The sequence below is a fragment of the Pipistrellus kuhlii genome, unplaced genomic scaffold (assembly GCF_014108245.1).
Source record: "Pipistrellus kuhlii isolate mPipKuh1 unplaced genomic scaffold, mPipKuh1.p scaffold_m20_p_5, whole genome shotgun sequence".
In the NCBI taxonomy this organism is placed as follows: Eukaryota; Metazoa; Chordata; class Mammalia; order Chiroptera; family Vespertilionidae; genus Pipistrellus; species Pipistrellus kuhlii.
In genome coordinates this window covers 17,459,598-17,471,883 of record NW_023425551.1, presented here as the reverse complement: position 1 = coordinate 17,471,883, position 12,286 = coordinate 17,459,598, and the positions used below count along the sequence as shown (strand labels likewise).

At 34.9% G+C, this 12,286-nt stretch overlaps 2 protein-coding genes across 3 annotated transcripts in view; one reads left to right on the top strand and one right to left on the bottom strand.

Moving 5' to 3' along the window:
- Positions 1–4,558, top strand: part of SLC2A12 (solute carrier family 2 member 12) — a 50,963-nt gene extending 46,405 nt beyond the window's left edge. The window contains 2 exon segments of the mRNA XM_036415074.2: positions 166–266; positions 269–4,558. Coding sequence (XP_036270967.1) covers positions 166–266; positions 269–300 — 133 coding nt within the window. The 3' untranslated portion in view covers positions 301–4,558.
- The window catches only part of TBPL1 (TATA-box binding protein like 1), a 27,159-nt gene continuing 19,071 nt past the window's right edge, over positions 4,199–12,286 (bottom strand). The window contains exons 2-7 of one of the 2 annotated variants that reach the window (XM_036415080.2): positions 11,731–11,803; positions 9,174–9,256; positions 8,955–9,018; positions 6,809–6,912; positions 6,616–6,710; positions 4,199–4,729 (exon numbers count right to left, since the gene is read on the bottom strand). In XM_036415080.2, the coding sequence (XP_036270973.1) occupies positions 4,650–4,729; positions 6,616–6,710; positions 6,809–6,912; positions 8,955–9,018; positions 9,174–9,256; positions 11,731–11,803 (499 nt within the window). In that variant the 3' untranslated portion in view covers positions 4,199–4,649. Of the gene's footprint in view, positions 4,730–6,615; positions 6,711–6,808; positions 6,913–8,954; positions 9,019–9,173; positions 9,257–11,730; positions 11,910–12,286 lie in introns of both variants that reach the window. The other variant, XM_036415081.2, reaches the window with a different exon arrangement.

The window sequence follows — 12,286 nt, the reverse complement described above, 5'->3', positions numbered from 1 at the left end:
GCTCTGCAATAAAAAGTCGTCTTCTTCCTTTTTTTTGTTTTGTTTTTTTTTCATAGTTAAAACATTAAAGCCCAGGGAGATTTAAAAAAGAATAGCTTGTGCCTTTTTTCCAAAGTACTGTAAACTAAGAACGACATTTTCCATTAATGCCTCTTTCTCTTTCAGGAACTATGTGAAAAACAACATTTGCTTTATGAGTCATCACCAAGAGGAATTGGCGCCAAAACAACTCCAAAAAAGAAAACATCAAGAGCAGCTCTTGGAGTGTAAAAGCTTTGTGGTGGGGGACAACCAAGGTAGTTTGGTCTAGAGACCTACTGGCCTCAAAACCTTATAAACGTTGATGCAGTCTAAGAACATTTAGTAGAGTCTTCATACCAATACGTGTTGACCAATGCTATGTTTTGTCTTTCGTGTCACGAAGTTAATTTATAAAAACAGCCTTTAATCTCCACCCACAATAGGTAAATGAGATAGAAGCCTCAAGGCTCTTTGTTACTCTGAGCAGGATACCAGGTAAAAAAATGCTGTCTGGTTCCTCACGTTGCACCTTCTCAGAGAATAGCTTTGACAGACTGAACTAGGGATGCGTTCACCTTGGCCTTCAGGTGTGTATGCATAGAGGCCAATTGCGGTTTTATCATTCAGATACATAAGTTGTCTAAACACAAGCTTGTGGTTTTTTGCCTACGAAGACACTACTTGCACTGGGTCTTGTGTAAAAAAGAATCAGAACACAGTGTGGACAATTGCACATATGGTCTACATTAGGAGAGGGTGCTGGCTAGGATTTTAGTGATAAATCCTAATTACAGTTTAACAGCTTACAACATTTTGCATCTTAATTTATGAATTGTGAACTACAGTGTAATGCAAAGTACCTTACTCTTGTGAATTTCATATTAGCATTATAAAACAATGTGAAAAACAATTCTTCAATAGCTGAGAAAAATAAGCATGTTCTCATTCATTAAAAAGATGAATAGAAAGGACAATATGAAATCCTGGGACCATATTTATTTAGAAGTAGCTATTAGTAAAACATTAGGAGTCAGGCCATTAGATTATTTATCCCAATCTCTAAGCAATTACATTGGACTTCTCAAGCCAAGCTTATAAAATTTTCTTTGTAAGGCATTCATGGTAACTTAATAGCAATCCGGTTTCCTGTAATTATTTGTGTTTCTCAGGATTATCACTACCTCAGGTTATGGCATACAGGCTATAACCAATGCTGACTTTCAGATGACTAGTCATTCAGACATCAGGACAATTCCCTATGTTCTGCTCTATGCTAAAACAGAGATCACCAACTGTCTCATAAGCTTGGGTTTTCATCCACAAAATGAGTTGCCCTCTTGTGTATTTCTCCAGTTGACTTTTAAAACTTGGTGAAGCATTTTATCAATAGAATTTAGATATGATAGAAAACCTACAGTAAAGAGTCTCAAACCACTAAGTAATAATCCATTACATTACTAATATTGTAAGTTGTGGAAGACACTAAAAAAACATAATGAGCAACCTAACTTGAAAATTAATACAAAAAATATGATTAATCTGAAGAAAAGAGAATCCTGAGTCAAAAACAAGGACCCTTTTTATTTTCCTCTTGGCACATAACAAACTGTCCCAAGTTTGATATAAGGGCATATGACACTGCATTTCCTTGTAACAAAATGGAAGACTGTTTTAAGAAATAAAAAAACTAGCCTGGCTGGCATTGCTCAAAGGTTGAGCATCAACTTATGAACCAGGAGGTCACGGTTCGATTTCCAATGTGGGGTTTGCAGGAGGCAGCCAATCAATGATTCTTTCTCATCATTGTTGTTTCTCCCTCCCTCCCACTTCCTTCTTATCTAAAATCAGTAAATTTTTTTTTAAGTATTAAAAACAGAGTAAAACTATACTATATTATCAGAGACTCAGGAGAATGTTTAACAATCCTGGTTCTGAAATGTACTCTCTTGATTAAAACTGGCAGGGAAAGTTATAAGGAAAGATTTGATAAATGACCTTCAGACTTCAGGACAATTCCCTACACAGACACTACTTGTATTGGGTCTTGTGTAACATTTCATATGCAAGTTACAGCACGCATTGGTGTGGTTTTTTCCACCCTTTATTTGTTTTGAAGAGAAAGTGTTCTGTAGAGGATCAATTTAAGAAATTTATTATGAATCTTCAGTGGAATTATATTGAGATTTAAAAAAAAAATCAAGATAGGTAATCAGTATAAATTTTTGTGCTTTGCCAAGCATTCAAGAATATATTTAACAAAACTGTTACGTTTACTTTGAAATTCAAATGCTATACATACTTTAGTTATCTTGGGTTTAGCCATTCTTTGTTAAGGGGCAGGAAATTATCAACCTATTTATTATGTTCATTATTAGTGATTTCAACTTCAGTTCTTAAAATGCTTTGTAATATTTTTCTTTTATATTGAGTCTATAACTAAACAACTCTATCTTCAATCTAATTTTTACCTAATACACCGCCAATCAGAGCTTTTGATTTTCAAAAATAAAAGGGGAAATACTTCAAATGTGTATGTATATAGTCACAGGTTTTATTTATGAAAACATTCACAGCACTTGTGAAAAGCCAGCCAAAGACACAAACTGTATCCTTTCTCACCGGCTTTGCTAAATTCTGCAGGTCATCTCCGCCAGCCAGCCAGGGGCTGCTCCTGCAGTCTGAAACCAGACCTGGCCGGACTGTCGTTCCTCTTCTTTTCCCAGAAAGCATTTTGATGAGGTGCTTACTGATCTTCTCGTTATTAAGTCACTCGAATACTAAAAATGGCATGACATCTGGTTACGTAACCTGGCCATATAATCATGTTTTTCCCCTTTCCATATTCCTTTTTTTGGGAACACAGCAAACCAAAGTCACTTATTAATTACTGTTAATTAAAAATAAGTGGAATATCTCCAATTTTAAAAGTCTTCACAGAACCTGTAATTTTTTTATTTTCTATTTTATGAGGTTATCTATCCTACTGGAATTTCAAATGAAGCAAATAAACACAAATGTAAAAGAAAGGACAAGAGAAGAATAAAAATCACAATTAAATTTTTCACAAGAAAGAAAATACAAAAGTTAGCCTTTGCCCCTGCTTATAAGGGAATGAGAGGCAGGGTAGGGAAAAGTATAGAAAAGAAGATAAAAACAGAATGATATGTATTGTTCAGTGCAGTGCTTAAACTAAGTTTTCAAGGTTTTATAATACGATAAGGAAAATGTACTAAAATATAGAAGTTAAGATGTTGCAATTTTTCACAAAGGTTTCAAACATTTTTGAAATTCAGGTTTTAGAGGAAGTCTGTGCTGGAATACTGTCTCATGGAGAAGCTGATTTGATTCTGGATTAGGTCTTATTTCTAGGTAAAATCACTGTTTATACTAAACTCCTAAACACTCAGGGCAGAGCACAACGGCAGCCTGATCCTGCATTACAATTCCCGGGCTGGTGGCCGAGCCAGACAGCCAGTTTCACAAAGGCATATTTATTACTTTAAGAGAAGCCATCCCATATGCTTAGCTACTCTTTAGCTCCTTTACATAAGACACAGCAAGGGAAAGACAGATCTTGCAAAAAAGGCTTTCAAGTTCAAGTTGAACTAGATTATGGCGATACTATGGCCCAGAGGCAACTAGTGGAACTTCTTATTAAAACAGTACAATATATCACGTGACAAAACAGTATGGCCTTGAGTACCAACCTAAGATTATTACTTTCCTATAACTAGAGTTGAGTCTTTCCAGGATATAAAGGTACACATATGAGGTACAACCCATCATAGCTTCTTTCTTATATTCATCTTGTAAGTAAGACATTTCTCTTTTTAAAACTACAGTTTTGTTACTTTTAAAAGATATTTAACATTTTCTATCATATTAAATTAGCAACATAAAACATTACACTTAATCTATAAAGTTCTATTCTGGTTCCCTGGAATTTATATACATGTTTTTATTTCTAATCTGGAAAAACAAAATCCTATTTGATATTTGGTAACAGAGAATTAAAAGATACTTTACATATATATTTACAAAACATACTTCCAAAAAAAAGCCAACACACTTTAGCAAAAGTCTAAGCTTGCATAGATTAAAAAAAAAAAAAATTACGAATTACTATTTTTATTCATAGAAAATGGGGAATAAAAGTTATAGAATGGATATGAAGAGAGACCTTTTCCAAACTTTTATTTGTGCATATTCAATTGAAAAAGATAACTTTTACAGGTTCTTTGGTGCCCATATTCAGCATACAAAAATGTAAAAGACTATTCACAAATAAAACACATTAGCTCAAACTGGAAAAAAAAACAACAAAACAATTTAAGGTAGTGCACACTGTGACAGCTCTGCTTATGGGACATGAGAATTACTGCGAAAATAAATAGAAATGTCCTTCTGTAAAAGCAGCAATGTCATGTCTTGTAAACTTCCTTTTTATATTACAGCAAAGTTTGAAATAAAATCCAAAGGGACTGGAGCTTTTTACATTGTAGCCGTGAATGAATAAAAGAGTCTATTTTCTCAATTATTGTTGGTCCAGTTTCCTTTTGTTTTGAGTCCAATGTGCAGCAGGTTTTAAAAGGTGCTCAGTTAGGGATTCTAACCAATTAAGTGATGAATTATAAAATCTCTTTCCTGCTTTCAAACACGAATGGGTAAATCTGTTCCACGGCAGTAGCGACAGCCTTTACATTGGGCCCTGAAACAAACACAATGGAGGAAGGGGTGAGAAGAGGCACAGAGAACAATAGGAAAAGCTCAGTTCTCACAATTAAAAATACCCGAGTAGCCTGGGGGTCAATGTTTTAAATAACCTACAAACATAACTCTGCACATAATCATAATATAAACGAAGAGAATAAAAATGTTCCCTGGACAAGAAAGGAAATCTGAAACAGCGATGTTACTTATCTTGTTTTAGGGCACCGGTGTGAAAGGAGCGCTCATAAAAAACCTCCAGACTCTCGCAGAGGAGAACAGGAAGTGCTCTGATAGGATGATTAGAGGGAGAAAGGGCAAACGGGCCCGGAAAACCATTATCCTTTTGGAGCCTGCAGTCTGGCTCTCTGTTGGGCTACTGAAGCTCGAGGAGTCCGAAGCCCAGCAGAGTAAAACAAAGCTGCTGCCCAAGTGCTGGGACTCGGAGGCTGTTCTAAGCCACCTGGTCTGAAACGCCCACAGCTTACTCAGGCAATAGAACACAAAGAAAGCACAAGGGAATGAGGTGATGCTGGGAAGAACTTTTAAAAATGTAATCGTCCATTTAAATAGCTCAAAAAAAAAAACATGAAAGTGAATAAAAAATATTTTATAACATTTTGAATAAAAATGGCTTCATAACTATACTTATCACCTCTGAAGGATCCTAAAAAACATACATATGGACCTGCTGTAGATTCTGCAATCTAAACACATCTTACATTGCTCCACTCCTTCTTGACTCAGTTTACCCCTACACATAGTATAGGGCTTTCCCCATGGGAACCACTGAGTATGAGTTCACTGAATTTATAGGATTTCATAAATATTATAGATGTAAATAGATAATGCATCCTAATTAACCAGGTCAGTTGTCTTCGGTTTGTTACTGTGTTGTTTAAATATCTATTAACTCAATAAAAGATAGACTTTACATATGCATCATTTTATTTTAGACTTAGCAGAGACTTATCTGTAGACTTTGGGGCCCCTCAGAAGACTGGGTTCTGGAAGTACAGAAATGACAACTGAAAGAATGGAACAAACAGACGTGTTCCTCACCACTCCACTTTTAATGCAGGCACAGCCTTGGCAATAAGCTTGAAAAGTTTCAGAAGTAGGTGTAAAAACCCATGGGATGAGTTAAAACTAAAACTTACTTATTGAGTGTTTAAAGGTGTTAATCATTTTTATTTTCCTTTAGGGATTGAGGGAATAAAAAGAAAAACTCAAGGACACTAAAGAAATTTCCTTAACACAAATGTGCCAAAAATTGGGTCTGATTCCCAAGTAATGTCTCTGTATAATTTATAAGCACAGCACCTTTACAAATCATCTGCAGAGTTCAAGATACGCTCTGACACCCAGGCCTAGTGTTTAGAAACCACCTCTTCCCAATAGTTGACTCAAAAGATATATAACAAATAAATCTCTGCTTATGTAAAATCTTTATGAAGTTCATAAAATTGGATTCTCTTACATATTTTAAATGGAAGATATAAGTTTAAAAGTAATATTATGAAAAAATATACTAGAATATTCTTAATAGCTAGAAACTGGAAACTATCCAAATTCTGTGGACTGTATATGTATACACTGGACACTGCACAGCAATGAGAATGAATGATCTATAACTACACGGAGGATGAATCCTACTGGGATAACAACGAGTGAAAGAAGACAGAAGCAAAGTACTTTGTTATGGTATTAAAACAGTACATGAAAGCAGGTAAAACTAACCTATCATGTTGAAGTCAAGAGACTGATTCCCCTTAAAGGGCAAAAGTGACTAAAGGACAAATTAGACATTCTTTCTATTTTGGTATGGGTATCTCTTATTTCATTCAATACAGAATTGACAAGTTTGGTTTCAATGTCATAAAATACCTGTTACTGTGATACTTCCTGTTGAAAAAATCTGTAATGTAGCTCGTAGAGATTTTATCCGATAGCACACAGCAGGATGAAGTTCAGGTTCATAACTACACACACACACACACAAAAAGCCACAAGATAAGTGTTTATAGCCTGACAAGTAATTTCAAATTTGGTAAGTTACTTTGATTTCTCAAAGACCTACCTGGCATGAGGTCTATTGTTCTTTGTGAATTCTGGCAAACGGATTTCAAATGGCATGTTACACACTGCTAAAACATTAACAACCTTAAAATCTGTAAATATTACCTTTAGGAAAGAAATAAAATTCAGTGAATTATTTTGAAACAAAATATCTTTTCATCAGAGAAATCCTTAACAATTAAGTTTCAATCTTTAAAAATAAATAAAACAAATATCTTAAGCACAGACCCAGTATTTTAAGTTATCAGTGATTCATTAAATGCTGTAATTAAAGAAAACCAACTCAAAAACTTTATTAAGAAAATAAAACCTGAGATATTTGCATGATTGACTTTCATGTTTAGTTTAATACTTTTTTATATTTGAAATGGGATACTCAGTCTACTGGGATAGGAGAGCAAATAGAAGAAAAGAATGAAAACACAGTCCTCTTCTCAAGAGTTTAAATGAAAAAGTTGCTACTTTAAAATTCAACGAATAGTTGAGTATACTAGTACACTAAACTGCAAAGATCAGACTTTTTCTTATATGCAGTGAGGTAAAATGATCTTTCTGTATGCTTAGATGTTTGTTTTCTTTAGGGGGACAGAGTGAGGGATAAAGGGATAAAACTGTGCTTTTAATTTACTGGAATGTCTCTCAACATTTCTAATTTTATGCTAAGATAGGAAACTCTAAGGCTAAAATTAATGTCTTTTAAAATTAATAACTTCAGCAACTCCCTGACTGGTTTTATCTTATCTTTTCAAATGTTCCTAGTAAAACCACAATTCTGGATAAATAACCATCCTCCAACTCAGTACCTGCACCAGACAGCTGCAGAAAGCCATAAAATTGTGCCAAGAGGCCCCAGCATTTTTTGTCTCTAAACCACCTGTCTTCAACCACCAGAACTCCCACAGGCACTAGCTCCTCAGTGCTTTCCTCTCACCTTCTACCTCAGAGGATATTGAAGACATCAGAGGAAAACTCAACTTCCCATCACTTCCCATCCAAATTCAAAAGAGCCTAGGCTCATCTCTTTAGGGACTCGTCTTTATCTTTCATTTACTCATTATCTGCAAGTGACTTAGCAAGTGCATAATGTTTTAATTTTATTCAAATTTATGCCTTTACAAAATTATATTGGATGAGGTTACCCGGCCAGTGATGGTCACTGTATAAGTGTGAGAGTCTGCTGACCAGTGTGTACATGTCAATAGGGTCCTACAGCTCTCAGAACACTGTGATACACACACACACACACACACACACACACACACACACACACACACCACTCTTGGGATGATCAGAAATATGTGTGTGAGTGTTTTTTTAGGGGGAGGGAGAAGAAGGGCATATTAAAGGGCATATTGAGTTAAAAAGGTAGTTAAGAAGTGGTGGACAGAGACCAGTGGATTCTGTGACTGTGGAGGGCGAGCATTTGTAGCATTTTATCTTATTTACACATGGGGGGCTGAGGAGTTTGAGAAACCCAGGAGGAAGAATCCAGCCACCTATGAAAATGACAAATGAGCAACTCGTATGGAGGATGGTTCCCTATCTCTGAAAGGGATAGATGGTTCCCTATCTCCTCAGGGAGAGAAGTCTACATTATATAGTGTCTTTAAAAATATATATATATTTTATTGATTTTTTTTTACAGAGAGGAAGGGAGAGTTGGAGAGATAGAGAGTTAGAAACATCAAGGAGAGAGAATCATCTGTCAGCTGCCTCCTACACACCCCCTACCGGGGATGTGCCCGCAACCAAGGTACATGCCCTTGACCAGAATCGAACCTGGGACCCCTCAGTCCGCAGGCCAACGCTCTATCCACTGAGCCAAATCGGTCTTGGCTATATAGTGTCTTGAAGACACAATAAATTTCTTATGGGCAGAAAAGAAAAGAAAAGAAAAGAAAAGAAAAAGGTATTAACTTATAAGAAAACAAGCCGGTGTCTCTCTATAAGAAGAATCTGAAAAAAAAAAGCCAGAATCCTTTAAAAACATCCACGTGGATAAATTTTGCAACTTTTTATACTGAAGAACAGTATAAAAACCTTAGTAGTTTCTGTCGTGATTTCTTTAGTCTACTAAATTCAATGTTTTAACTTTTTAATAATAAATCCTTGAACATTTGCAGTTTGATACATTTTGAAAATGTTACCTGAAAACCTAGTTTCTGCAGACTGCGGGCTAGACGTCTGGCACCAAATTTAGCCTCTTCTTCACTATGGTTTTAGGGGGGAAAAAAAGACTGTTATATAGGAAATCAATTTTATACGGAGGAACTTGACAAACTGTACATATGATTTTGTTCCTAAGTCTACAAATGTTCCTTCCATGAGGGGTAAGTTAAAAAATTAAAAACCCAAGTAAAATTTACCTTGTTGCTCCAGTGCAAATAATTTTCCCTGAGGACCAAATTGTAGCTGTAATTCTAGGTTTTCTAAGTTTCATTAATACTTTCTGAAAAAAAAAGTACATAATAAGGATTAATTTTCATATACAGAGTGAATAAAAATAGGCGTATAGTTGTGAGTATGCAAAACAGTTATTATTAATAATTATCATTAATTATTGTATAATTTTTCATCCAAACAACTGTAAACATTTTTTGCCCCACCCTGTATGCTTCTGTTCTGTGTGGCTATTTTAATGTTTAAATACTATTCCAAGCTTACCCACGATCAAAATAACTGTTCCTATATCATCCACCCATTTTGAAATTAAGTACCATACTGAACAAAAGAATGTATTAATCCAAAAGGACACTTAATTAAAAAATACATGGACTGTATAAATCTCTCACTAATACTTAAAACTGATGAAGTACCAAGTATGTAAACATTTCTTCTCTCATTCCACTCCAGTCACATAACTACAATTTATAATTTGCATAGATCCTCAAATATAGGAAATTTTTTCACATGTCATGAGCTGTGCAGAAGCTGTTATTTTCAACTGGAATATTTTTCCTTCAAGTTTCTCACCAGATGCCACCTCCACAGAGAGTCTTTCCTGACTCTTCCACCAAAACACCCATTCCTTAATTGCTCTGCGAATTCTAACCCTGCTTTCTTCAGCTTCATGGTATCCATCACCACTTCACATTGTCTTACAGTTAAAAGGCCTATTACATATTCTAGTTCTATATGCAAATTTTGAATGCAAGAGAAAAGTTGGAGCTAGAGATATAATTTTAGATATGAAAGGCATTTAAAGCTATAGGTATGAATAAAATTATTTACAGAGTGAGTATAAATAGGTCAAGAATTAAGATCCAAGATAACATGTGAATTTAAGTTTTCACTGCAAATTTTCATTTATGAGAATATTTATCATATGCCCATTCTGTGTAAGAGATAAATGTTTACTGAATTATGTAGCACATAAATTAATCAGATATTTCTCCTTAAAACTCTTGTTACAGTCTGAGGTCTTCCTTTTCTGTTATATTCCATATTATCAAACTAGAAAGTTATTAAATCTGGGAAGACAAAAATTAACGAAGAAACAAAGTAAAATCTGAACTAAAATAATTATAAAATTTCCAACAGAAGTGGCTGGGAAATACTAGACTGAGTTTATTCTACGTTTGACTTTCACCACCAGCTTGTCCATCAATTCAGCCTTTTCAGTTACTATTCCTAGGAAAGATGAGTTCCCTGCCATATGGTATATCAAAAATTTCAAAGTAGCATTAGCAAACTTTTTAGCAAACATATTTATTCTTTTTTAAAAAAAATAAAGATGGCATTATTAAACTTGAAAATATTTAATTGCAGGTCATTGAAAATTTTAATTCATCTTCACTTAGTTTCTAGCACTAAAAACTAATAATATTTTTCCTAAGTATAATGGCATCTAATTTTTACAGCTTAAATAAAGCCTTCAGATACATTCTTAATTTTCATAAAAAATATATAATCTCATCATTCTTTGGTTTATAAAAGCCAAATGAACACCCATTGTCATGTATGTTAATCTCAAAACACTATAAGGTTAAAAAAGCAAGTTAACAGCTTTTATTTTCAATATTATAGGTTTTATAAAAACTACAATTAGAATGTACAGGGTAGGATATAAACCATATTTTCAGCAATTTGCTACTGAAAGAATACCAACTATCTTGGCTAATTAAAGAGGACTTTGACAACATGCTACAAAATTTACAATCTGACTTTCTCCATTCTAGGACACCATTCAAACATAATTATCTTTATATATAAAAGCCGAAGCGACTGGCCATTTGGCTGGTAGCTATGACACACACTGATCACCACGGGGGCAGACACTCAATGCAGGAGCAGAAACCACAGGCATGGAAACATGGGATAGACTAATGAATTTCAGAGGGAAGTGGGGAGGAAAGAAGGCAGAAAGAGATTAACCCAAGACCTTAAGTGCATACGGATTATTCGTGTACCATTGGGGTCCCTAAGCCTAGCCTGTATGGATTGGGCTGAAACCGGCTCTCTGACATCCCCTGAGGGGTCCCAGATTGTAAGAGGGCAAAGGCCAGGCTGAGGGACCTCACTGGTGCACAAATCATGCACTGGGCCTCCAGTACTTAAATAAATATACACATAAAGTATAAAAGTCGCCTTTTTCAGTCAAAAGAAATTGAGAGAACAGTATAAAATGTCTAGTAGCCAATGAGTTCTTTGGTAAGACTTGGAGATAAGTATCTCCAAAAGCTGCTACTTCATGGGAAAAGCGGCCACTTCTACAGGGCTCACTATTGTATCCAGCACAACTAGCACATGGTAAGGTACTCATAAACTATCTATAGCAGTGGTCGCCAATCTTTCGGACCTCACAGACTACCAGTGGTCCATGGACCATCAGCTGGTGTCGGATGCTCTACAGAATAAACACATTTTAGTATATCATTCCTAGTACTATGCAATTAGCATACATACCAAAACTCAGATACTTACTCCAACATCACGCTTATAAATTACATTTGCTCCCTCCAAAGCAATCTTCCTTAAGTTCAAATGGCATCTTGTTCTAAAAACACAGACTACATTTGTAATTAAAATGTCCAATGCAACATCACTGTCTGCATCCATTGGGGTAGTTTAAAAACTTAGCTTCCCACCACGAAGATCACATCCTGAGAAACAAAATAAAATAAAGTAATTAAACTTAATGTTTTCTGAATTTTTCACAAATAAGTTTGAAAATTAAAATGCAAAAAAAATCTATACTATTTATTTTTAAATGTTACTCAAATCAAATGTCCCTAATATTCCCCACTAAAAATGCCAATTTTAAAAGGTATCTTTAAAATCTAACTTTCATTTCTTAAATTTAATAAATAACTTTACATACCAGGAGGCTGCCAAACTTATCTCCTGCTACTTGCCTATACAACCACTATGTTCCAGGTGTATCACAGTCATGGCAATTCTCCAAACACACCAAGTTGAAGGGCTGCACTTTGTGGTTCCAATGTCTAATAATTAATGGCACTATAACCTTTCTCACATT